The sequence below is a fragment of the Molossus molossus genome, unplaced genomic scaffold, assembly GCF_014108415.1.
Source record: "Molossus molossus isolate mMolMol1 unplaced genomic scaffold, mMolMol1.p scaffold_m16_p_5, whole genome shotgun sequence".
Classification (NCBI taxonomy): Eukaryota; Metazoa; Chordata; class Mammalia; order Chiroptera; family Molossidae; genus Molossus; species Molossus molossus.
In genome coordinates, this window is record NW_023425388.1 from 74,007,540 (window position 1) to 74,033,495 (window position 25,956).

Below are 25,956 nucleotides of genomic sequence, written 5' to 3' on the forward strand. Positions count from 1 at the left end.
TATGGAAACCCTACCCATCCCTCCCAAGCCACTCCCAGCTGTCCTCCTGGTGTGGTGCAGCTTCTCCTTAACCTCTGCCTGGAAGTAACCTCCCTTTTTCAGGTCCCTAAAGCAGATTTATTTTTGTTTTTTTTTTTATTGTGACACTTGCATTCTGCTTTTATTGGCTTTATTTGAACCTTAGTATCTTTCCTTTAAGACTACAAACTACATCTTGTTAATTCCTTAAAAATTTTCTACAGTATCTAATATGATGCTCGGTTCATATTAGGCAATCACAAAGAATTGATAATAATAATAGCTGCATATCCAAAATGTATGCTTGTTTTGTGCTAGGCAATGTGGACCCTGAGAAGAAAGCTTCATTTGACGTAAACCCTGAGAAAGAATTTATCTGCTGAGATGGACTCTCCATAGTCAACCAAGAGCCCAAATTTTATGAGTAATATGAGCCTGGCAGCCACTGGCTGCCAGGTACTCTGTACACTGGGGAGAACTGCAGGCTGAACTCCTGGCTTCCAGCACTCCGCCCGCTGTTTATTCTCGGAGTCAACCACTGCAGAAAACCCTGGTTTCTTTTCTACCAGTGAACTGAGAGCTGCTCCATCCAATTAGAACTGCATAACTGGATACCTCATTTACATAAAATGAAGCCAGTTGAGAACCTGGGTGGGAACTTTCCTTTGTCTCAGTGGAGCACGATTTAGTTGCTACCTGAACCTGTGTCTCCCAGGCCCAAGCCCCTTGTTGCTCAAATAAATGCTTTTAATTCTTTATTACAGCCTAAAATTACTTTTTGTTTATAGCAATATTCTAAGCACATTATGTGTATTATTTATTTAATTCTTAAACAACTTTGTTGTGTAGTGAAGAATTTAACCCTGCCCACAGAGAGTTCTGGTTTTGGTCACTGGCCCTGGGAGGGAGATAATCTCGTAAGGGCTTGGAATATTCTGCCTGACAAGAGCATCTTTGTTTATCTGGGGGTTTGGGGGCCACATCAAAAAATCTGAGTATGTAATTTATGGTGGTAGCATTAGGTCACGTGGGTGCAGGCTTGCCCTCCGGAGGGGCTGGATACAGGCTGGCCACGTGGAGTCTCAGGGACGACTCTGGACACCAAGACTCAGGAGAGCATCCCTGATTAGCAGTACTTTGTGCATACTGTCACCATCAATACCAGGAGAGTGCTCTGCCCCCCATTCCAGAGGACACCTGGAAGTGCCGCGCTTGGAACTCTGACTCTGCCCTATGTACCTCTGCACTTGGCTGACTTTAATCTGTACCTTTCTCTATAATAAAAGTTCCAGTTTTCAATGAGTTCTGTCAGTCCTTCTAGCAGATTATCAAACCTAAGGGTCATCTTGAGGACCCCCAAACTGGGAACTGATATTACAGTGAGGGTGGTTTTGTGGACTGTGCTTCCTCTAAGCTTGCATTTGTGACAAAGATACTATAATTATCTCCATTTTACAGATGAGAAACTTAAGGGACAAAAAGGTCCAACTTTTACTCAAGGTCCATACTTAGTAACTAGGATTTGAACTTAAGTACTCTAACACAGAATCCATGCTCTGAACTACGTTTCTATACTGCCTCCCATGTGAATAAAAATTGAAGAACAACACAGGATAAAAATATTAGGAACAGGCACATGCTCTTAAAAGCTAAAGATGTTGAAGGTATCTATTATAGAAAATGTCTTGTATTACAACTCAGGTATTTAATCTCTATGAATATTGCAATGAATCTGATATGCACAGATTGTAATTTTGCATATTAAAATATTTCCGTGGCCTGAGCTAAGAACATACTCATTTGCAAAGTTACGTATGAGAAGTGAGCCTTATGGTCACTAAATATAGCAAAAAATTTGTTTTAAAAAATCTTTTATAGCCCTTGGGAACAATCTCACCGTCCCTTGCCTTTTCATTTTAATTACTTGGATGCGACCCAGTCATTTCCTGTGAGTTCACCTGACTCCGCTAAGCAGATGTAACTGTTCTTTGCCCTGTGTTTCCACAGCATTTTGCGTACACTTAATGAACTTTGGCTGCTGTGTGGTAATTATCTCCATATCTTTCACTGACACTTGACTGTGAGTTTTGAGGGTAGGATCATGTCTAATTCATGCCCATATCTCCCTCTGTAGTTTGTACGTTTCTGGCATATAGCAGGTACTGAATACATATATATAGAATAGATGTAAGCATGATTACTTGAGTGAACAGACATTTAGAGAGTTTCCTAGGACAGGTTAGCCTAGGTCTCTTGATTTTCCCCCCAAATTCTCTTTGGTCCATTCACCTCCTTTAAACAGGTGGGGTTTTCACTGTACCTGTTCACCACCAGCAGCTATATACTCCCAGCTCCATGTATCTCCATTTGATCTTCTAGCCTGAATTATCTGGGTCAATGAAGAATGTGTCAGAAAACACAGAGGACAAAAATAAACCAGAAAGGATGACTAAAGAAGCAGCTATAATAAAATACAGCATTCAACAATTTTTTTAAAATGTCCCAGAGAGTAGATTTCTTGCAACTTATGCCTGTGCAAATTACCTTCAAAGAACATCTCCTTGGGGGCTTCTCATCTCACACACCTGAACTAGGTCCTTGGGAAAATGCAGCCTTTGTAGAGAACTTGATTCCATATTGACAAATGCAGAAAGGGTGGCATCTTTAGGACATATAAAATATGGCTAACATTAAGTCCAAGGTTCATGATCAGGGGACAATTTAGCAGTTTCCTAAATCAAATAATAATATCTTTAAGCCTTGCCAACCCAAAGAGATAAACTTCACCTATCAGACTTGATTCCTTTCCATGGGCCATGTGGGAGAGCATTAATAATAACCATCAAACTGCCAGCAGAATCTGAGAGGGCCATGTGGACAATTTAATTTTTAATCAGGAGCCTACTGAATTCATAATTATTCACAATGCAACAAAGCAACTGCATGAGGCAGAATACTTGGAGGCAGAGGATGTTGATCAACTTATTTAAGTGCTGAGAAGCCTAGGGGCATCCCGCTGTCTGAGGACAGACATCAGCCTGGGAATCCAGAGAGCCGGTCCTGGTCTACCCCCAAGTGGCTGGATGGGCTAGAGAATTGAAATAAATTAGAGGTTTTTCAGGGCACTTGCAGACTGGGAGCATTTTTGAATAAAGTGTTTATACATAAGAACAAACATAAGTGGTGCTTCTCTGATTAAGGCTGGTTGGGACAGTCCCCACTCCTGACCTTGATGTGTCCTGGGGGCACCTAGGAGGCACCACGGGAATTCCATTGCCCTAGAAATTCTCCAAATCAGCCAACCTCCTATGATTTATGTGAGTTAAAGTGGTTTCGATTCCATGTATGGGAGGCATTTTAAAAACTCTCTATGTATGGATAGGTATCTATTTTTCCTTGAAAGACTTTCTCTTCTTCAAATGTCTAAGAGATCCCAATCCCCACCCCCAAATAAGGTAGTGTATAGATGATTCATTCCTAAGAAATTCTTCCTGTGTCTGGCTAACTAGCACCCGCTCTGTCTCTGAACCAAGGGCATCACCTTTGGTAAAGCAAAGCCTCACAAAGGGCACTTGGTCGTCCCCTGATGAGCTGTCTGTTTTGAGATCATCTTATTTTCTTGAACAAGCTTTCAGTTTTTCACACAAAAGAAAAGGGAAAAAAAACCACAAGGGTTTAGGGGGAAACAGGAACATGTTTAGGGTAGATAGAAGAAAAAGGTAAATGAAAATTCTACTACAAAATTCTCCTGCTTTTCTTCAACCTGTTGGTGAAACCCTGGATGTCTGTTTGTGAAATACATGGTGTTTGATGATGTGGTCAAGTCACTGAAAGTTCCCATTTCACATTTGGGTGTGGTGCAGTGCACACAGCTAACCCCACCTCACTCCAGCTGTTATTATCCTGGGAAATAATTAAACAAGAAATAACTGAATTCATGCAAAACAGGCAGAAGACTAGATGAGCTTGGGAGGGTCACTTATCTGGGACTAAAAATTCAAGACAGATTTCCTGAAGGAAGTAAAATTTTAGTTAAAAATCTAAAAAAATATGAAAAAATAAAGACACTAATTTTCAAACTTGAATATATTATATCAAGTATAATATTAGCTGTGAGTGAGGGTGGAGTAGGTGGGCAAATTGTGAAATGTAAGATTGAGCTCTAAAATCATTTCCACTGGGTGCTAGCTATGTACATCTTGCAATTCTCAAATGTCCCAAGTGTACCTCAAAGTCACCGTATCTCCCTCCCTCCACCACCACTCTTAAACCTGCTCCCTCTGTATCTCCATTTCTGGGAACACCATCACCCTCCTTCCCAGTCACCCAAGAGAGTATTACCTTCTCTGTTACCCTCCAATTAATCACCAAGTCTTATTGATACTTCTGCCTATATAGCTCCCAAGTCTGTCACGTTTCCTTCATTCACAATGTCACTCTCCTTCTCAGGTCAGTATCTCCTCCCAGTTGGATGACCTCATCGGCAACCTAAGCGGTTTCCCTGGTTACAGTACTTCCCCATTCAGTACATTTTGTGGTCTGCAGCCAGAGTAATCTTTCCAAATCACAAAGCTGACCTTGTTGTTCACCTGCTTTACACCCTTTCCATGCCTGTTAAGGTAAAGCTAAATCACTGTAACATGGCTCATTAGACCTCTCAGTGTCTTGCCACTCTCTTTCTTGCAACCTATGGTATGCTACAATGAACTATTTCTGTTTGTTACAGGGCCATGCTATTTCTTGAAGGTCATCACCTTAATTCTTCTTACCCTGGGGCTAATTCCTATGTATCCTTCAGATAGGAGTGTATTCATCACTTCCTCCAGCAGGCCTCCCTGGGCCCCTGTCCCATCTTGTTAAGATGACCTCTGCTATATGCTCCTTCTAGCAGTAATCTCTACCTTGCCAGTCATCCCAGAGAGCATACTGTGCTCTAACTGCTTTATTTACTGTCCATTTCTTCAACTGGACTGCAAGCTCTTGGGACACAGGAACCGTGTCTGTAATTATCATCACTGAATCACAGAGCCTACCAGGGGCCTAGAATTTGAAAGATCTCAACATACAGACATTACATAAAATGGAAGAAATAATGGATTTCTCATATCACTCCTCAGCATCCCTTAAAACTGAGGAGTCATTTTGTTTCTCTTCACCTTTAGGCAGTTATTTTAGAACTTTTCATTGGTTCCTGAACGTCTTTCAATGGTTGCCTTTTGCCTTTGGGATAAAGTTTAACATTTAATCTTGGCATGATACATAAGGCTCATTAGCCTACTTTCCCAGCCTCATCTTTATTCCATTCTTTAAATGAAGTCTATGCTGGAGTTTCCTCAAGGTCACTATAACCTTTAATTCCTTGGTACCTCTGCATTGTGACACTCATCTCTCTACCTGTAATACCTGGATTCTTACTGCTCACTCCTTAGGACTCAACCCACAGGACATCTCCTCTCAGAAGCCCAATCTACCAAGCTTTCCTCCTCCTACCAGTGATAGAATTGGGCACCGGTTTTCTGAGTATCATAGTCCCCTGTGCATTCTTCTCCAGTGTTCACATTTTGCCTTTCTTCTCTTATAAAACTGAAACTTCCTGAAGAGCAGGGAGAAGAATCTTATTCATCTGCATATTCACTTCATCTAACACAGTACTTGGCACAAAAGTGCACTCAATAAATATCATTTGAATAAGTAATTTTCCTTTAAATGGATACATTTAAAAAAATACAGACAATGATAACCAAAAGAAACAAAAGGGATACACAAGCATCAACAACTTTTTTTTAGCTGAATTGATACAATGTGCTTATATAATTCTTATGATGAGCCATGTGGGCATCTCCTGCCAGGACAATAACCTACACTCAAACCCAGGGAGGAGGACAGGACACTGTTTTCACCTTTATCTGTATGGCATTTTTCTCTACCAGCTTTCAATTGTAATTTAAGAATATTGTTTTCAGCATATAAACCTTCAAATCATATGTGTTCACAAAATATTAATCTCAGTCTGACAAGAGTCTAGAAAATTTTCAGTTTTACCATTACCACAGACTTAGGCTGTCCAGCAAGACATTTGCATTACTGAGCACAAATGTTCCCTATGTTTTTCTTTATTTCGATTTTGCCAGGTCTGTACAGAGAAAAAATACTGATAGAATATTATCTGTGAAGATTTTATACCTTATAGCCAATAGTTCTACAATAACTGGACATAAAAAAATAATAACCTGAGCTGGCTGAGTGGCCCAGTTGGTTGGGTGTGTCCCTTGCACTGAAAGGTTGCAGTTGAAAGGTTGCTGGTTTGAATCCCAGTCAGGATACATACCCAGGTTGAGGGCTCCATCCCCAGTAGGGGCTGTGCAGGAGGCAGCCAACCATGTTTCCCTCTCACATCAATGTTTTTCTCTCTCTCTCTCTCCTTTCCTCTCTCACTAAAAAATCAATAAAAAATCTTAAAATAACCCTGTGATTCTCTTAGAGAATGTCAGCTTCCTAGTAGACAATCTAAGAATGCCAATGCTTCATAGATAACACAACTAGACATCTCCTGTAGAGCAGTGTGGACTTCTTAGAGCAGCTAGAGATCTACTAACGGAATCCTCCTGGGTACTGGTTGATCCTCACGGGTATTTAGCAATATAACTCAAATTCCTATGGGGGTGAGAAAGTGGAAGGGATCCTGCTCAACCATGTGTGTAGATATTCAACCAGATTTAGTCATAATTTGCTTCCACCTATATTTAATTCTTGACATGTGTTCAAATTCTTTTCATACAATAACACCCACCTATTACAATATCTATAAATAATCCCTCCTCTGTAGCCTGGTTTGAAACTCTAATTAGGGTTCATTGACATTTGCGCTTTTCCCAAAAGCAGTTATAGGCGCTAAAGCATTTATTTCACTAACAATGCCTGTGTGCCTGTTCTAATAAGCTCTTAGAGCCTGGGGGGAGATGTGGAGCCAACCGGTCCCATGGAATGGAGGTCAGGTCAGACCATGTGCTAGAAACCAAACCCTCAGTTTTAGAAGCACATCCGAAACAGCAGCTTGCAGGTGAAATTAGCAGACTCCCAGGATCTGAACTGCAGGCGGGCATGCTTTGCAGAATCTTTATAAAGGCTAAACCGTAACAGACATTAGAAGTGGGGATCTCTTGAAGGTGAGGCTAAGGCTGTGGCTTAGTGCACGCGTGTGTTGTGACGCGTATGTTGGGAAAGATCATAAAGTTATTCCAATGGCTGGGAAAGGAGGTATAAAATCTATATTGAGATGTGTTCAAAGGAAAGCATTTTGTAATGTTTCTACTCTTGAGATGGGAACAACATAACGGTTTAGGTGGGCAAATGATGAAGAAATGGGGAAAGCAGAAGCAGAGTTTACAATATGATCTGGTCACAGAAGGTTGCATTTTTCCCGAAGTTTTCAGATGGCTGGAGATGACTGAGTTTGACAGCTGAACTGGGAACAGGAGGATAGACGAAGCGGCTAAGGAAGATTTTCTGGCTCTTGATCAGCTGCCCTCATAAAACCCCCTTGGTACTCACACCCTGCACAGCCCTCCATGCATCCTTCCCTTAACTCTAAGTCTCCTTGAGGGGATGACATTCAAGCTAGCCTGATCTGATCAGACGGAGAATACTGAGCCACATGGCTTAATTGGAAGGTCAGCGCCTTAACTGGATTGTAAATTACCTGAGGGTATGGACTGCATTTTACCCCTCTTTTTTATTGACCATTCCAGGTACAAGCTTTTAATAAATGAATGTCGTGATTAATGCAAAAAGAGATTATAATAATAGCAGTTATTATATAGTGCCCATTTTGTCACAGAAACTATTCTAAGTGAATTACATGAATTAATTTATTTAATTTTCACACTGACTGAGTTGCGTAGTGCCACTGTTATCTATGTTTACAGAGAATGCTGGGGTATAGGGAGCTGAATAACTTGCCCAAGGTCACAGAGTTGTAAAGGGCAGAGTTGGGGTTCAAATCCAGAGAACGTGACTCTAGCATGAATATTTTTAACCAACCCAGGATTCTGCTTCTTAACAGACATGTGTGATTCCTGAATTCCTGTGGCTTTTGTGCGATTGGGGCTAGGGATGAGAAAATCTAGGGAAGTGATGAGCCTTCTTAGGAGGGAAATCTAATGGGAACAACAAAGTCATAGCCTCTTTTTATTTCTTACCAGAGGGGGGAAAAAAACAACAGCAAAAAAGCCTATTACCACTAAAGAAACCACTTTGGTCCCACATGATTTTTTTTTTTTTTCTTGATTGAATCAGCCCTGGTAGCTTCATTTGGGTCCTTGGTTTTCCACAGCCTCAAATCCATTAGGAGGATGGGTTTGTTTTAGGGCCAATTCATGGTTCATGTGATCCTCAAAGTGAAGCCAATATAAACGGCTTGTTCCATAATGTATTTTATACCCTTGTGAATCCCCAAATCTCTTTTGGATGCACCAGGCCTAGTCCAGCTTCCGGAAGCAGGGTTTGAGTAATGGTTCCTCCTCCTGCCCCGCAGTGATTTTTGTCTCCACGTCACACATGTGGAAAGGGAGTGTGGGACCACAAGACAACAGCTCTGGAAGTCACCAGTGGCCATAGGCAGAGCTGCATAGGGAAAAGAGAGGATTTCAGAAGGGGATGATCATCAGCAAGGTGAGAACAGAGAAGCTTCTGGGAATTGGAGAGCAGTGAGGAGCATCTGAGCAAGGGTCGACACTGGAAAGGGAGAGGCCCGGGCACAGGGCAGGGCAGTGGCCGGGAAGTGAAGATGCGGACAAGACACGAGAGAGCAGGCCGAGGCTGCAGCCAGACAGGAAACACGATAAGCTCACATTTGACAAGGGATGAAGGAAGGCAGAAAGAATGTAGGGCAAAAAATTGTTCCTAGGATAGAAGTGACATCAGAGCTCTGCTTCTGATTCTTCCAACCATTTCACTCTGCCTCAGAAGCCTCATTCGTAATGGGGCTCAGTGATAAGCCTTATCATGAAGTACAGGAATATTAGGCACAATAACAAGAAATAAATTGGAAAATGTTCAGATTGCTTCCTACGGCTATACACAAGGTGAACCTAACCAACCCAAGCCCTGGTTACAATTGAACATGAGGGTGGCTGCAAGCTGCCTTTCCACATTTTTATTCTCCGCTTCCATGCACTAAATTATTCCCTCAACAGTCACTAATGACCAAGCTGCTACCCTGTACTAGGATTTAAGGTTATAAAGGGAAATAAATAATATTCTCTTTGTGTAAGTTGTTCACAGACGATGTGGAAGGCAGATACTAAAAATAATGATGAATTGAGAAGTGCTATGATAAAGATATTAATAAAGCATTACTGAGGGGCAGGAGGGGGAGTCCCCCAGCCATTTCCTAAATATACCCCCATCCTTTGCTTAATTTGCTTATTTCACTTGGAAAGCCCCCTTTCCAGCCCTGACCCTCAAGCCACATCTCTTGAAATATTGACCATTCTTTAAATCCAGGTCAAATGCCATTTTTTTCAACAAAGTAGTTCCTAATCTTAAAATTTGGAATTAATCCTTCTATTCTGTGTCTTTCTATACCACTTTTTAATATTTCTGTTTACCCCAGTTAGTTTTTTTGTTTGTTTGTTTGTTTGTTTTATCCTCACCCGAGGACATTTTTCCATTTTTTTGTTCTGATAGAGTGGGAGGGACAGAGAAAGAGAAACATCGACGTGAAAGGGACACATAGGGTGCTGCCACCCGCACGACCAACCAGGGTTGGGGACAAACTGCAACCGAGGTACGCGCCCTTAGCGGGAACCAAACCCAGGTCTCTCTGGACCGCAGGCTGATGCTCTAACCGCTGAGCCAAACTGGCCAGGACCCAATTAGTTTTTTAAAACAAAATTATGTATGGTGTCTATCATTAGATTGTAAACTCCTTTGACAACAGGGTTGAGTCCTAATTCATCTTTGGTCTCCCACAGGCCTGAACCTGGAGGCTTCTTAAAATGTACTCAGGGACTGTTCATCCAGAACAACTAATCTGCAGTCTCTTTTAGGATCCCAAGCGAGGGGACTCTGCTTCATCTGGCAGTGGTGAATCCTTGTATATACATGCCAAAAATGCTTGTTTGAAGAGGCATAAAATAAATGGCCTTTGACCTAAAATGACCCAATCATTCTTCCCATCTCTTTCTACATGTAGGCAAAGAACAGGCAAAAATCAACACCCCCCCCCAAAAAAAAACAAACCCTCAAATTAATCAATGATTTTTCAATTTGATTTCATTTAACCCAACATCTTATTTACAAATGGAGAAACTAAGTCCCAAGAGATTTGGATACTTCTTTGATATCACATAGATAGAATCATCAATATCAAATTTTGTGACCCTTAAAGTCAAAGCTCTTTCTAATAGACCAAATAGTTTACTTTAATAATAAAAGACGAAGAAAAGTATGTTTGTTTGTTTTTTTTTAAATGCACTAAATGTATAAAGAATAGGAATTCATTGAAAACCTATATGCATTATAGGAAAAAAATGTTGTTATCAGTCCATTTGCCCATAAAGACTATCATGCTTTCACTAAGAGCAAAAATGTTTGTAGAGTTTAAAGGTTTAATTTAAAAATCTGACTGTTGCAATTTCCAGGTCCTTTATCCTTAATGTCCCTAATCACTCTATGCAGTGGGCAATGAAATTTGTTCTGAGGTTCTTCTCCAAGGTATTTCAATTTGTTGAGTGATACTGGTCATTAACACGTGTTCTTAACAGCTGTGGAAGTAAAATAATACACCAAGGCTTTGTGGAGAGGTGCACACTCACACATGTCCTCTCCCATCACAACTAAGCAAATGCAACAGATGCATTCACGTCTGACACAGTTGATTTGGACCCAGGTCTGCTATTATTGTCAGAACGCCTGCTGTTTCCCTGCCCATTGCCATGTCACTGCTGCCCCAGCCCCATCCTGATAGTTTTGACACTACCTTACAGATGCCCCAGATTAGTACATGCAAGCGCACACGTGGATATGCGTGCACACACAAAATAGGTCTAAGCGCAAAGTTTAAAACTTACTGGGTTCCAATAACAGAATTCTACTTAATATCCCAATTGTAAACAAGGAAATATATATGTATATACAGGGGTGGGCAAAAGTAGGCTTACAGTTTCAATATAAATAAGTAATGCAAATAACAATAATGCAAGAAAAAAACTGTTTCACATGCTCGCAACTGTAAACTTACTTTTGCCCACTCCTGTGTTACTCAGATGTATAATATGTGCACATATACATGCATTAATTTATCTCTTTACAGTGAAACATAATCACTCAGATAAAGACTACTTAGTTTTAGGGGGTGGAAGGAGGCAAAAGAGGATATAGGGGGGATAAATGGTGATGAAAGGAGACTTGACTTGGGGTGGTGAACACACAGTACAGTGTACAGATGATGTATTGTAGAATTATACACCTGAAACCTATATAATTTTATTAACCAATGTCACCCCAATAAATCTAACAAGTGTGTTTAAAAAAAGACTACTTAGTTTTAAAAATTCTTTTATTTGTTGCAGAGGACAGTCTGCGAAAACCGGTTTTCAATTAGAGACTTACCCCCCCACCCCCTCACCCCCGCCCATACACAGCTGCTCTGCACTTCCCAAGGTCCCCTTAAGGGCAAAAGGACAGTGCATGAGTTTTGGAGCTGACTACGCAGAGGTTTAAATGTTAGTTCTGCTATCTACTATTTGAGGAAATTTCTTAACCTCACTGAACAACAATTTCCTCATTTCCAAAATGAGGATATTAATACCTATCTCGGATGTGTAAGGATTCCAGCTAATGTATGCCACTGGGTGCTGCATGGGAGTGCTCAGTAAATAACAGGGATAATGAAGGTGATGATGAGGGGGAAGAGAAAGAGAGAAGGGGGAGGAAGATGGTAGCCTCTACTTCCTAAATGCCTTCTGTATTTCTTAGCAAGGCTTGGCAGAACTTAACTGCTAGCATTTAGCCAGGGAATATACGCTTGAGGTAGGAAATATATGCTTGATGGGGCAGGGGTGTGAAAAGGGTAGCTAGCACTTAATATGTGATTTTCTTGTCTTGAGCTTATATATACATATATATACTTCCACTGCTGGGAAAAGGGCATTCACAATAGGGAATTCAGCATCTTTAGAAGAGTCAAGGCTTTTTTTTTTTTTTTGCTTAGAAGGACCAGATTTTACTAAACAGGGTGAACATATTCCTGTATCATTGAATTTCCAGTTACTGCAGTAGGTCCCGGCTGTTTGCAATCCCTGGCAATTCTGGTTACTGTGAGATACCCAATAGACTGCAGAACAAATGCTTAGCTCCTTTCTGGAGCCCTGGAGTCAGTGTGTACTGCTAAGCCACAGGCAGAGCTGCTGCTATGGTCTGAAATGTTCAAAGTGCAACAGGAAGGAGGAAGCCCCAACCTACTTTGGATATGGCCTGAATGACAGAGCCATTAAGGGCCTGCCTAATATGCCATTCTGTTTGCAAACATATAGTACCTACCTGCCATACCTTTTAACAAAACAATCCATCAGAATGCCTGATGGCAAATGACTAATGTTAAAAGAGGCCTGTGTATCATTCCAGTGATGACTCCACAGGCATCAATTAAACAAGGAGAAGACGTACTCTGAAGCATGACCATCTGGCACTTCCCAAGGAGCAGTGGTCAATGGCTGATAAAACACAAGAGGTCATGGCTATACAGAAATTTAGCAGCCCTCTCCATGCTCAAAATCAGCAGGAGCCCATGAGGACAATGAACCTGGAAGAACTCCAAAATTAGAGGTAAGGAAAAGGCTGCATCTGAAGCCAGCACTGCTTTTCCTCATTCATAGAAAGCAAAGATCTGGGGTTGCATGAGGTCATCTTTTAGCCACCAAAAGGCAGACTGTTTCCAGGAATGCTTGGGAATTTGTCTGGTAGGCTAGGGGTGAAGTCAATTGTTATGTCTCCAGGTGAGAGAAAGGATTGGCAGTAGTCCATCCTCTGCTTCCATGAGTGCTTTCCAAGTACCAGCATCTAGGATTGTGTCCAGCACATGAGGCCAAGAGCACTGTAGTCTAAATGTCCTTCCCTAGAAACCATGTTTTTACTGGCTTTTGAGTAGATGGAAGAGGACAACTTAAAAAATCTAATGAGAGTAATGTCAAGTTATAAAACCCCCAAGAGCAAGAGACTAGCTGAAGCAGAAGTGCTTTTCAAGGCTGTGGTTCAAGATCAGTCTGGCAGATACCTGTATATATAGACAGGGCTTCAAACACCACCGCCCCATCACACCTAATGACTGTCTGTGATAAGAACTTGCATTCTCTACTTCTGGCTTTTCTAACAATAAAAATGTGTGTCTTTATACTCAGCCTTGGTTCTGAACCTATTCTTTAAGGCTAATTTGTTTTTGTTTTTTTGTTTTTTGTTTTTCCTTTAACATGCAAGGTCAGATAAATCAGAAAGAAAATACTTTTCAGTTTTAATTTTGATCCAAATCTAAAATTATTAATGACATTTTATTCCTCACTCTTTTTCTGTAAGTGATTCAAGTACATACACCCCTCACATACCCTGGCCCCAACATTAAGAAGTTAATATTCTTAGAACAAGGCTATCGAGTAAAAACAAAACAAAAAGACACAAACAATAAACAACAAAAACAAAAAAACACAATGCTTTCATTCTCCCGAGTCTCTTTTGCCAACCATGTAGTGTACTTAAATCTCTTTACAGCAGATGCTTCAGTGTTAAGTTTTCAGTTTGCAAATAAAAAGAGGTTTTGTTAAGGTTACTGACAATTATTTTCTCAGCACAATAGAAAAGCAACCCAACCCATTAACAACACTGTAATGGCAGAAGCAAACGCAGTGGGAACAAGTAGGAATAGAATACCTGGGATTGCCAAATTGGAAAGGGGGACGTTGTGGAGGTGAGGGGGCAGCGAGGCCATCCAGTCGGCATTGCAGACCTCCGATGATGTCTTTGTCCCACTGGGGTTGGGGGAACAGATGGTCCCCATCCTGAGTTTCCTCCTTACCTTCCTCACTGCTAGCATCCCTCTCTGTCAGTCAACAAACTGCCCAGCTCAGTCCAGTGCCACTCACTCAGTGGTCATCATTGCCCAAGGCTCTCTAGGCATTTCAGAGCCACCTTTGTCACACTAGTCTTGCCAAAAGGCCTTTCTGCCTGGGAAGACTGGACAAATAGTTGGTTTCCTGCCCTCCAGCACCCGCAGTTCCCACCCTCTCCGGCCCAGCTGCCGGTCCACTCCCTGATCCGCTCAGTCTCGGCTCCGTTAAACTTCTTACGTTCCCCTCCGGAGCTCGGGGAAGGTACTAGGCCCCCAGAGGTAAATCTTACAGAAACTGAATGTCCGAGGGGCAGCCACGCCCGCAGCCACTCACAAGACAGGTGCCTTCCCAGCATCTAGACAAGCCGGTGGGTCGGTACACACGTGAGCGCCGGAACGCACCATCGTCAACCTGATTTAGGCTCCTAAGTATGTCACTGGGCGGGCACGTAAACTGAACCTGCCTTAATCCCCGGCTCCTCGGCACACACTCCCCCTGCCCTGTGCTTCCAGAAGCCGCTCCGAAGTGTACTCCGCGTCGCCCGGACTCCCGGCAGCCCCGCCCCGCACTGCCGGGCAGATTTGCCGGGCCAGGCGGCCCGTGATTGGCCGGTGGCGGAGCGCGCTGCGATTGGCCCGCGCCCTGGAGGGCTCCCGCCCCTCCGCTGCCCCAGTCTCCTCCCCCGGTTACTCCCGCCTGCCTGTGCGCAGACAGACGCCGCTGCAGGGACTGCGGGCAGGACAGCTTGCAGGCTGGGGTCACTTGGACCTAAGCCAGGTCTTGTTTCCTCTAGTTTCGTGGAGCCAGCACTAGATGTTAAACGCGACCATACATGTTTCTTTCCCCTCAACATTCATCCACATACAGCAATGACAATTACACAAAGTATTACGTGTTCAGTAAACCACAATGGCAGCAGACATACAGAGGTAAAGAGGACGAGAAGGATGCTGTATCTTATCATTGGATGACAACGCCAAGGATGGTTTGTGTTTCAGCCATTGTTACATAATTAAGATTTACCTACACACCACTTATTCTCATTTTACAGAGAAGGAAATAGTGATACTTTACATGTGTATCGCCCTGTCTTTTGGAACCTTCTTTCAAATTCTTTGTCCCATTTGCTCTTCACAGTACCCCCATAAGGCAGGAAGGTCCTCTTTTTGTAGGTGCAATGGAAGTCTGCGGACATTCAGAGAGCCGTTCACACGGTAGTACTGTTTGGAAATCTCAGTTTGGAAGGAGGTTTGTAAGCACACAAACCTATTTTCCTGCAATGTTCCTTACTCCTCCAAATGATACTTTTTCATGGTGGTGAACTATAGGATCTCTAATGATATGAGAACTTTGCACGTGGATAATCGTAGGAACATCTTGGCAAACTGGCAAATCAGGAAAAACACCCTGGCCTTGAGGGTAGGGTCCTGGAGGGCTTCAGGCCAGACTGCTCTTCAGTGACTCATGAGGGGTTTATGGGAAAAGGAAAAAGAAACCTTTGCTAAGAGGACTGAAAGTCCATATAGTGATCTGTGAGTCAGGTGACATTTAATCACCAAGTGGCCCCTCCTCATCTCCAAGGTAACTCCACAGCAGGGTCTGGCCACCTTTCCATAGGAATAACTGCACATTTCTCCCGTTGAACATCCTTATGAGAATTTCCTCTTCCAGGCTATTCTTAACACTCATGTAAGCCTGCTCTCAGTCTTTAGAGCTGCATATATTATCAACACTTTCCTTTTCTTTTCTGAGGGAGTATCCCTTGGTTAATAAAAAGTGTACACTATTCATAATGTCTCTTCTAATGCTTAAAGGGCACTTCTATAAAGTGCTCTTTTTTCAAGCACATCACAGGATATTTGGGAATATGTCATCTAGTTGTTTAATAACATCCCCCCCCCCCCCTTGAAAATTACTCTGAAGGAATATTCCAAGATTTACCTTTGAAATTTCTGGGCTTCCCTTGAACTTACATTTTTAAATTCCCAAGCATAAAACTTCATGAATGCTGCCCAAGGCAAACAAAATGTGTTCTTTAAGTTCTACTGTGGAATGTTAATTTCAATGCTTTTTTTTTCTCCCCTTAATTTTCAGCTTTTAATGGAAGAAGTGAGCATATTAAGAAAGCATTAAACTTTATTATTATTTCTTTCTACTTCAAAAAGAATTTATTATTCACTTAGGTTCCCCATGATCTTATTTCAAATTTATTTTTACAATTTTTTGTAAAATACAATGCATGACAGAAAATGCATATCACAAATAGAAAGCATTAAACTTCAGACTTAAAAACATCACTGTGTGAGAACTTGAAAATAAGAGTAGTATCATTTCAGAATGAGATGTTCTGTACCTCTGACAGTGTTTTCAACCAAAACTACTTTACTTGCCCTAGAAAATGGTACAAAAGAAGATAATACTCTCTCCATATATTCTTGTGGCAATCCTGGAAGAAATTTTACAGATAGAAACATAGAATCTAGTGCAGTACATGGCATATAGCAGGTGCTCAATAAGTATTTGTTAGAAGGAGGGAGATACTCTGCTGGGTTCTAGCTAGTACCTTAGAACAGTGCTTTTCACATCTTATGTGCAGATCAATCAAATCCATCCCCATTAAGTTGGTCTGAGATAGGCATGGGATTCTGCATTTCTAGCAAGCTTCTGGCCTTGTTAGATGCTGATGCTGCTGTTTCAGACCACACTTTGAGTAGCAAGGCCTTTGAAAATAGGCTCATGTTTGACAAGTTGGACTCTGCATTGTTTTTTCTCCCTTTCCCAAGGTTTTATAATATCACTTTTATTATTTTAAAAATTTGCATAAAAATGCTAAGACTCTCTAAATATTAGAGAATAATTTTTCTGTCATAAAATGTAATAGAAACTAAATGATCAGTGAGATTTTTATACGATGCCACAAATATTTAGGGAATACATACTTCTAAAATAAAAATCAATATTTAAAATTTTGGATAGTTAATATTTTCTTAAATACTGTATTATGAATTTATCAAAGGAACAGGAGACTAAATTTATAGGCGGGTTGAAATTTTAAAGCAAGTCCATTGTAATTAATAATTACAACCAAACAGAGTGTTTAGTATTTAAAAATCATTCTGTTAGGTGCTAGAAAAAGAAGAAAGGTTAAATAAAAGTTGGTATCTGATGAACCTCGGATAATATATAATCTAAAAAAGAGAGTCAAATTTGTGAATTACACATTGTAATGGGAAACTAAAAGAAGGGATAACAGAGGTACATATAGAGGACAATGAAGAGACATCCATTTTGATGGGGGAAGGGCCAAGAATGCATTACTAGAGGAGGTGGTATCAAGCCAGGTCTGGAAAACTTTCTGCAAATGGAAGATGAGTGCAGGGTTCTGGAGAGGGAAAGAGGTATGCAGCTGAGAAAACATAAGCAAAGCTATGCCAGCAAGTGGGCGATGGGAAAAACAGCATGTGAAACAGCAGGAAGTATAACTCTTTTACTCTCACTGAACCTTCACAAGAGCTCAGTGACTTAGGTACCCTTCCCATCCCCATTTTACAAAGGACACTGAAGCTACAAAACTCTGCCCAAGATTCCATAGCTAGTAAGTGGCAGAGCTGGGACTATACATCTCTAGATCACTGTGCCAGTGGCTTCCCATTATATGTTATGTAGCATTATTGTGAGCTTGGTAAGGCTGACCAAAGTATATAAAAAGTTTGACTTTTTATTTCTGTGGACAAAATGGACCATTGTAGGTTTTTGAGAAGGGGAGTAAAATGATTCACATTGTACTTCGGGAAGATGATTCTGGCATGCTGAAGAATGGCTAGAGAAATACCCTCTTTCAGGTAAGTCCCTGAAATCAGTTATTTAAGCAAGAGAAAAGCGAGAAGTCCTGACACAGACTAAATGCACGGTTTTCTTCACTGTGGTGCTTGCCTCGTCTCCAAGGACCCGGAATTCTAGGGCCTGAGTGGACAGCCTAACCACCTCCGAAATTATTTTTTTATCACTTGAAAATCTCAGGAATTTGGTCTTCCATTTTCTGTGTACAACCAAACATGTGTATATGAATACATCTACAAATTTTATTTTCTTCTGGAAATTGTTTCTCCACTATTTGATCAAGGGTCCCACTGAATTGCTGAAGAGGTTACTGCAAGTTTTGCCCTCTCTTGGAGGCTACATTATACTTTGAAAGTGTCTATGGCTCATTTTCTTTGGAATCTTGCCATAAATGAACAGTGAGGGTCCAAGAGTGAGCATTTGGGCATGTCTGGTTGGCAAGGCTAGATGGCCTGGATTTTACCTGACTGAAGGCAACCTAAAAGCCTCAGAGGAGACATTCTGACTTAATGAAACTGCAGCCAGGCTTCTCTGGCCCTCACATCTGATACCCTGTACTGCCTTACCTCCCCGGCTGTGTGCTCAACGAGAATCAGAAGCCAGGCATTGTTTGGTCCAGAAATAATGCCTGGAGGGGAGTGTGGTTATATGATGCTTGGAGTTCCCCAGTGATGTGTCATTCAAAACATTTTTTTTTTTTCCGTGGGTGGAGGTTATGGGGAGGATAAGGAACTGAAGTGAAAAGCCAGGTAAATGAAAGATGGCTGGAGTATAAGGCTGCTTTGTTTTGTGCCTCATATCAGCAGAGTTTATTTATCCCTAGTCATCCCCAAACTTTTTCTCCAAATCAACTAAAAAAAGCAAAAAACTATGTGACCAGGATCAGAATAGAATAAAGAAATGTCATCAACATAGGTGGTGCTGGGGACAGGATGACAGCAGCGGCAATTACCTCCAGGAAGAGTGACATCATTGCAGCAACTTGGGACACTCAGGAGCCTCCGAGGAGGGGGCTGTGGAAGCGCTGACCCGTGAACACACTCCCCAGACATTCCTGACGTCGAGGGCACAGTCAGGTGCCGGGGATCCAGTTATTGTGCTGAACAGAGCTAGAGCTAGAGGCCACGATACTGTGACCCATTCCCTGATTATACCCAGGTGAGTGTCTTTGAGAAACTGAGTCAGAGCAGCACCAGCGTAAGCAGGAAGTCATCCTATGTGGTATCACTCATGTCCACCTGCTCTTTATGGCCCACAACTGGATACTGCCGGGAGACGAGTAAATAGCAGCGGTAACTGGCCAGAAGACTGTTTCTCCCAGATTTGAAAGCTTGATGTTCAAAGGTCTTGAGAGCCCTCTTCCTTTTATATTTATTGGACATCATTTTTTGGTGTATATTTCAAGGAAAATTTCCTTTAACAACAGAATAATGCTACTATGGTACTTTTGTGAGGTGCTAATAACAAGTGATCTCTGTCAACTTAATTTAATATCCATTTATAGTCATGTGCCACAAATGTGTCATAGGCAGTTTCATTATTGTGTGGACATCACAGAGTGCATTTATTTACTTATTTTTTATCCTCCCCCTAGGACATTTTTTTTTTTTTTGCATTTATCTTCAGATAGAGTGGGAGGGAGAGAGGAAGGAAGAGAGAGAGAGAGAGACATCTATGTGAGAGAGGCACATCAAGTGGCTGCCACCCAACCGGGGCCGGGGACAAACTGCAACCAAGGTACACACCCTTAGCGGGAACCGAACCCCGAGACTCTCTGGTCCACAGGCCGATGCTCTAACCGCTGAGCCAAACCAGCCAGGGCTCTCATAATGCATTTATACAAACCTAGATGGTTTAGCCTATGAGATACTTAGGCTGTATGGTATAACTTATTGGTCCTGGGCTACAAACCTGTACAGCATGTTGCTGTACTGAATACAAGGGGCAGTTGTAACAAAATGATAAGTAATTGTATAGCTGAACATAAAAAAGGTACAGTAAATGGTACCACATATAAATGGTACAGCTGTAGAGGGCACTTACTATCTTACTATGTAGAACTGGAAGTTGCTCTGGGGAGTCAGTGAGTGAATATGAAAGCCAAAAACATTACTGTTTAGTACTGTAGACTTTATAAATACTTTACACTTAGGATACACTAAATTTGTAAAACAACACAAGATTAAATCAAACACCAGAGAAATGATGCAATCAAGAGACATGGTACACACGAGATGTCTGAGGCTGCTGCTGGCATAACAGTATACTGTTTTACAGCATACTTTTTATAAGTAGAGAGAGCACACTCTTTAATATCAATAAATAGTATAGTATAGCAAATACATAAATCAGTAACGTATTTATTATCACTATCAAGTATGATGTGCTGTACATATGTGTATGTACTATACTTTTATAGACTAGCTGTGCAGTAGCTTTGTTTACACCTGCATCACCACAAATACGTAACGGATTTACACTATGTTGTTACGACATTATGATGTCACTACGTGATAAGGATTTTTCAGGTTTATTATAATCTATGGGATCATCGTCCCCTTTCATATGTGGTCCATCATTGACCTAAATACCATTATGCAGCACAGGACTGTATTCTTTTTACCACACAACATTCTTGTACCCTCTTTCACTCCCCAAATCCCCAAAACAACTTACTGAGAGACTATAAAGGCCTCAGAGCTTTTATTTTCCAGCTAGTTAGCTAGTTAGTTGCAAAGTGCCAATATAATATGTTATGGAGCCACCTTCTGGTACTAAAGGCACACTTCACACACATGGTAAATGTCCTTGCAGTTCAACCATCCTAAAATTGTCTCCACATCACCAGCACTGGTAGGAACAACTGAGAGCTTATGCAAAAATACAGCTTTGTGAGTCACACTCCAACCCTACTGAATAAGATCCCCTGGGGTGACAACCTTTTTCCTTCTTTTTAAATAAGTTCTCTGGAGGATTTTCATGTCCCAAATGCTTTAGATCAAAACTGAAATGTCAAACAATTTCTCTTTTAACAACACAGAAAAGGTAGAATAGTAGAGTAAAAAATTTTTAGCCATGTTGTAAATAATTGTATGCAATTGAAGAATATCTCAGCTCAACTGGCAGGAAAAACAACTGTTCTCCCTACTTATCCCACCCCAAGATTCCTGGAATTACGAGAATGACATGAGCTATTAGGGGAACTTGTGCCTACTAGTTTTATATCAGTAATCACTTGACCTTTAGTCACAATCAGAATGCCCTCTGTACATCTTTTATTCACTTAGCAAATTTAATCTTAAAAAAAAGAATGCATTCTCTTTAATGACCTGACTGCACTTTGGGTTTCTGACATCAGTTGAAAATAGTATCATGTCATCCACGGGGTAAATATCAGGGTAACTGAGAGAAGATATTACCATTCCCTTCCAAATTTATTATCAAATTTGCAAGTTTGTGCAAAGAACTTTAACCAATAAAGATAATTTTTTAAAAAGTAAATAAATTTCAATGTAAATAAAAATAATGAGTCTCTAGTGTTTTTTCCCTTATCAGCTCTCTCTGAACGTTAGGTTATAGTCAAAAGTATGTGTCTTGGAATTTTGATGATTTCATTTCAAAAATTCTGGTTTGCTCAAGTCTCTGCAGCTCACCCCTCAACACCCCTCAACTCAACCACATGTCTTGCTAAACCCTGCCCAAACTGCTGAAATCGATCTTGGAGGAAGTCATAGTTTTTCTATCTGTGCCCAGAGCTTCTGCTTCCTTTTAGTAGCAGAAGTAAAAAAAAAAAAAAAAAAGAAAAAAGGTAAAGTTTATCCCACACATCTTTCCGTTTCAGCCAAGTGTAAAGAAGACTATTCTAGAAGTCAGTTAGACAGTACAATGTAGTAGGGGAAGAAGTGAGTCCCTATGCCTGGAAACATTCAAGCCAAGTTTGGCAACACTAAGATAGTAACTGTGCAGAGAGGAGTGAAGCATTTGATTGAGCTGAATGGGCTTTGGGGTCTCTCCAGGCATATTCTGTTTTTCCCTCCTTTAGCCATAGAACTGTGCCTTTACACAGTTAAGCCTTTTCTTCCTCTCCTGTTTATTACCTCTTCTTGTGCAAATCTTTGACTTATTTTGCTGAAACTTGGACTGCTGGAACATCATATGTATAAACATCGGCCTGATATTCTAAAATTATGCTGCTACCAGCAAAAGTTTGAGATTGTGGTTTGTAGAGTAGTTTTCTAAAAAGCTTTTATATTGGTCACCCACTCTAGCCTCTGAGGTAGCTCAAATTTTTCACTAATCCATCCCCACATTCAGAACTGAGGATGAGATGCTCTGACCTCAGGAAGTCAGCCGGGAAAACACTTCAAGGTTTCAGAGTGCGCAGTATGAATGGCCTGCACGGGAGTCACTTTTCTATGCTTCCAACACCGTCACAGTGGCAACACGGGGGGGGGGGGGGGGGGGGCATGGGGGGTGTGTATTCCTAGGGAGAACTTCTCGGCTCTTCTGCCTGAGATGGCTTAACCGTGGACACTGCATAGCCCCGTGTGGCAAGCACTGATCACGGCCCTGTTTTCAAGGTTCATGGTTTATTTCTTCAAATTCACTCACATTTTATATATCATAGATATATATGTAGATACACACATGTATCTGTATATATAATAAAAGATTATATATAAAAACAAAATTTGAATACATTTGTAAATATATATGTATATAGTATTTCACTTGAATAACATTGAAGTTCTAGATGTGCTACGTTTATCCTGTGGCACTGAGTCCTTGGAGCACATCCACATCCTTGGGGAGTCATGACCCCTACTATGCAAGTTTCAGGTCTGAGGGAAAGGCACCAAGAATTCAGTCAGACTCAGGTAACCTCTCTTGGTTCTTTCATGCTCTGACCCAGTTCAGCAAGATAGAAGACTGCAGCTGGATTTGGGGTCAAAGCTCAAATCCATGTCCATTTAGCCAAACCTTAGGCAACCTGGGGCAACAGAAAGTTGAGAATCAGGAATGTGGGCCAATTTTGTCTTGCCATCAGAGACATGACCATGTCTTAGAAGACCAAAGACTTCCTGCCTAGGACTTAACTCTTTGCTCTTGACCTGATCAGGAAAAACTTCACCTGTAGGGCCCTGCCTGTCTTACCACCACATGTCCAAAAGCTCGACCGGTTTTGGTTTTCGCAAAGGAGACAGAAGACGGAAGCCTCTATCCCAGGTCTGGAACTCCCATGAAGATCCTTTGACCTGTTGAGACTGTTCTTACCCTCAGTTTCAGACCATGGTTCTGAACTGGGTAACTAGTGTTTTTATTTCTCTCCAGCTTTATTGAGATATAATCGACATGTAACGTTATATAAGTTTAAGGTGCACAATGTGATGATTTGGTGCACATATATATTGGGAAATGTTTATCATAATAAGATTAGTCAACACAATCTTCACTTTATATAATTACCATTTTTTGTTGTTATGGTGAGAATATTTGAGATATATTCTTTCATCAACTTTCAAGTATATAATACAGTATTGTTTGCTATAGTCACATGCTGTACATTAGATCCCCAGTAGACTTATTCCTCTTATAACTCAGAGTCTGTACTCTTTTGCAACATCTCCCCATTCTCCCCACCCCCGGGGTGTTCATATTGACTGACTTTTGTCTTCACTGATTTCCCGGATCTGATCTTTTCTCTGCCTGATTCTACCAATCTGAGTGAAACGTTGAAATTGAGCTAGAGGCCTGTTCAACTTAAGCCATCTGCCAAACACCCTGATCTCTCCTCGCCTGACTGACCTGCCCCAATAAGAATAATCTGATAGACATCAAATGGATGTGTTGGTCGGTGACATGGAGTGAGTCCAAAAAAGCTCAGCTCTCCATGTTGAGTGAGAGATCATCACCCTTTTTAGCTAAATCCTGTTTCACAAGACTTTTTTCTTTCTCCTATTCATTCATTTGCCATCACCTGTCATTGGTGACACCTGTCACCCAATACTTAATTGAGCACTACCTTGTCCCAGGCCTCACCCTCACTCGGTGGTGCTGATATATATAAAGCAATGTCGTATTCTTGAGGATATTTCAGTCCAGCAGAGGAGTGCAGGGAGGGTGTGAATTTGCTTACCTGACAGTGACATTGTAAATTTTAATTTAAACATTATACCAAAGCAATGACAGCAAACTAAGAAGTTTGGTCTCAGTAAAATTAAGGACATCTTCAAATTAAGTATTTATTGAACAACTACATATTGGTCATCCTCTACTAAAAAATTGGGGTGCTGGATAAAGTTCTGTAGGAGAAGAAGGAGCAATGATTGCTGAGCCTCCTGCCCCCGGGTGGGGGAGAGTTTAGTGGGAGTGCGGAAGGAGCTGCGCCCACTGCCCAGGGTGTGGATCTGGCTGCGGGGGCTGCTGTCAATCTCATACTGACTCCCCAGTTTCTCCTAAGGTGAAGAATAATGAACACTGCCCAAGGGTGTGAGGAGGAAGTCTGTCTCTCTCTCTCTCTCTCTCTCTCTCTCTCTCTCTCTCTCTCTCTCTCTCGGGTGAAGTCTGGAGACTCACAGTTTAGTCTCCTTTGATATGAAATGATTTAATGGTGGAGGGAAAGCTTGCCCTGGAGTCCCAGGAAAATCAAAGGGCTCTATTCATTTTCCTAAGAAGGAAAAATTGATTGAAGTTTTGGTGGCTCCCAGCCAGTACCTAAGGCTGAATAAGACCCAGATATGAAACAAAACAGTGAACTTGCAAGATGAATCCACATTTATTTTCTTCTGAACTTTCAGATTAAATAACACCCGAGACTAAAGAACAGTCCTGAAATAAACAAGTCATTGCATCTTGTCATACTGTTGCAGAGTTGCAATGTTGGGAAAATAGGCTGGTTTTGAGTCACATTTAGTATTATTTATTAGCATCTTAAGAACTTTTTAAACTTTCCATTTGGAAATAATTTCAAACTTTAAAACAGTTTGCAAAAATAAAAACAGTAAAGAACCCCCTACACACTCCCTTTACATAGATTCATCTAGTGTTACCATCTTTACTATCTGCTTTTCTTTCTCTATGGATATGTATGTATGCATGTATGTATTACATATACATGCACACATACTCATTTGAGAGTAAGTTATATACATCATGGCCATTTACCACTTAATACTTCAGTGTGTCTTATGTAAGAATAGAAACATTTTCTTGCATAAGCATGGAAGAGTTATCAATCCTTTTTTTTAATCCTCACCCTAGCACATTTTTGCATTTATCTTCAGATAGAGCGGGAGAGAGAAGAGAGAGAGAGAGAAACACTGACATGAGAGACATACATCGAGTGGTTGCCACCCACATGGCTATAACCAGGGCGGAGACAAACTGCAACACAGGTACATGCCCTTAGCGGGAACCGAACCCAGGACTCTCCAGTCCTCAGGTCAATGCTCTAACCACTGCTCTAACCCGGCCAGGGCAAGTTATCAATACTTTTATCTAGCCTTCTGTCCATATTCCAGTTTTGTTAGTTGATCTGACAAATGTCGGATCTAGTTTGTCAGATTTCCTGTGTAGTTTTTTTTTTTTTTCCCTCTCCAATCAAGGATCCAGTCTAGAATTTGATATTGTAATTACTTTTCATGTGTTTTTAGCTTCCTTTAATCTGGGGGACATTTTTAGAGCCTCTCTTTGTCTTTTAGACATTTCTTATTTTGTGGGTTTTTTTATGTTACTTTGTGATTGCATAGGTGATATTGGTACCTCCCAGATATCACATATGGGGAGCACAATGCCCATCTCTTTCTCACTAATGATGTTAATTTTGATCAGTTCGTCAAGTTGTTGTCTAATTATTCCACTGCATAATTACTGTTCGTTTGTCCTCTCCTGTAACTAATAAAACTACGTCAGGAAAATTTTAAAGACCATGCAAATATCTTGATTGTTACCAAATTTCCTCTTTAATTTAATATCTGTTGATGAATCTAACCTGAGT

At 41.1% G+C, this 25,956-nt stretch overlaps 1 protein-coding gene across 1 annotated transcript in view; it reads right to left on the reverse strand.

The window, feature by feature from the left end:
* Positions 1-14,627, reverse strand: part of PLCXD2 (phosphatidylinositol specific phospholipase C X domain containing 2) — a 50,994-nt gene extending 36,367 nt beyond the window's left edge. Inside the window, exon 1 of the mRNA XM_036243097.1 lies at positions 13,942-14,627. Within this exon, the coding sequence (XP_036098990.1) occupies positions 13,942-14,104 (163 nt within the window). The 5' untranslated portion in view covers positions 14,105-14,627. The remainder of the gene's footprint in view (positions 1-13,941) is intronic.
* Positions 14,628-25,956: the final 11,329 nt, after the last annotated feature.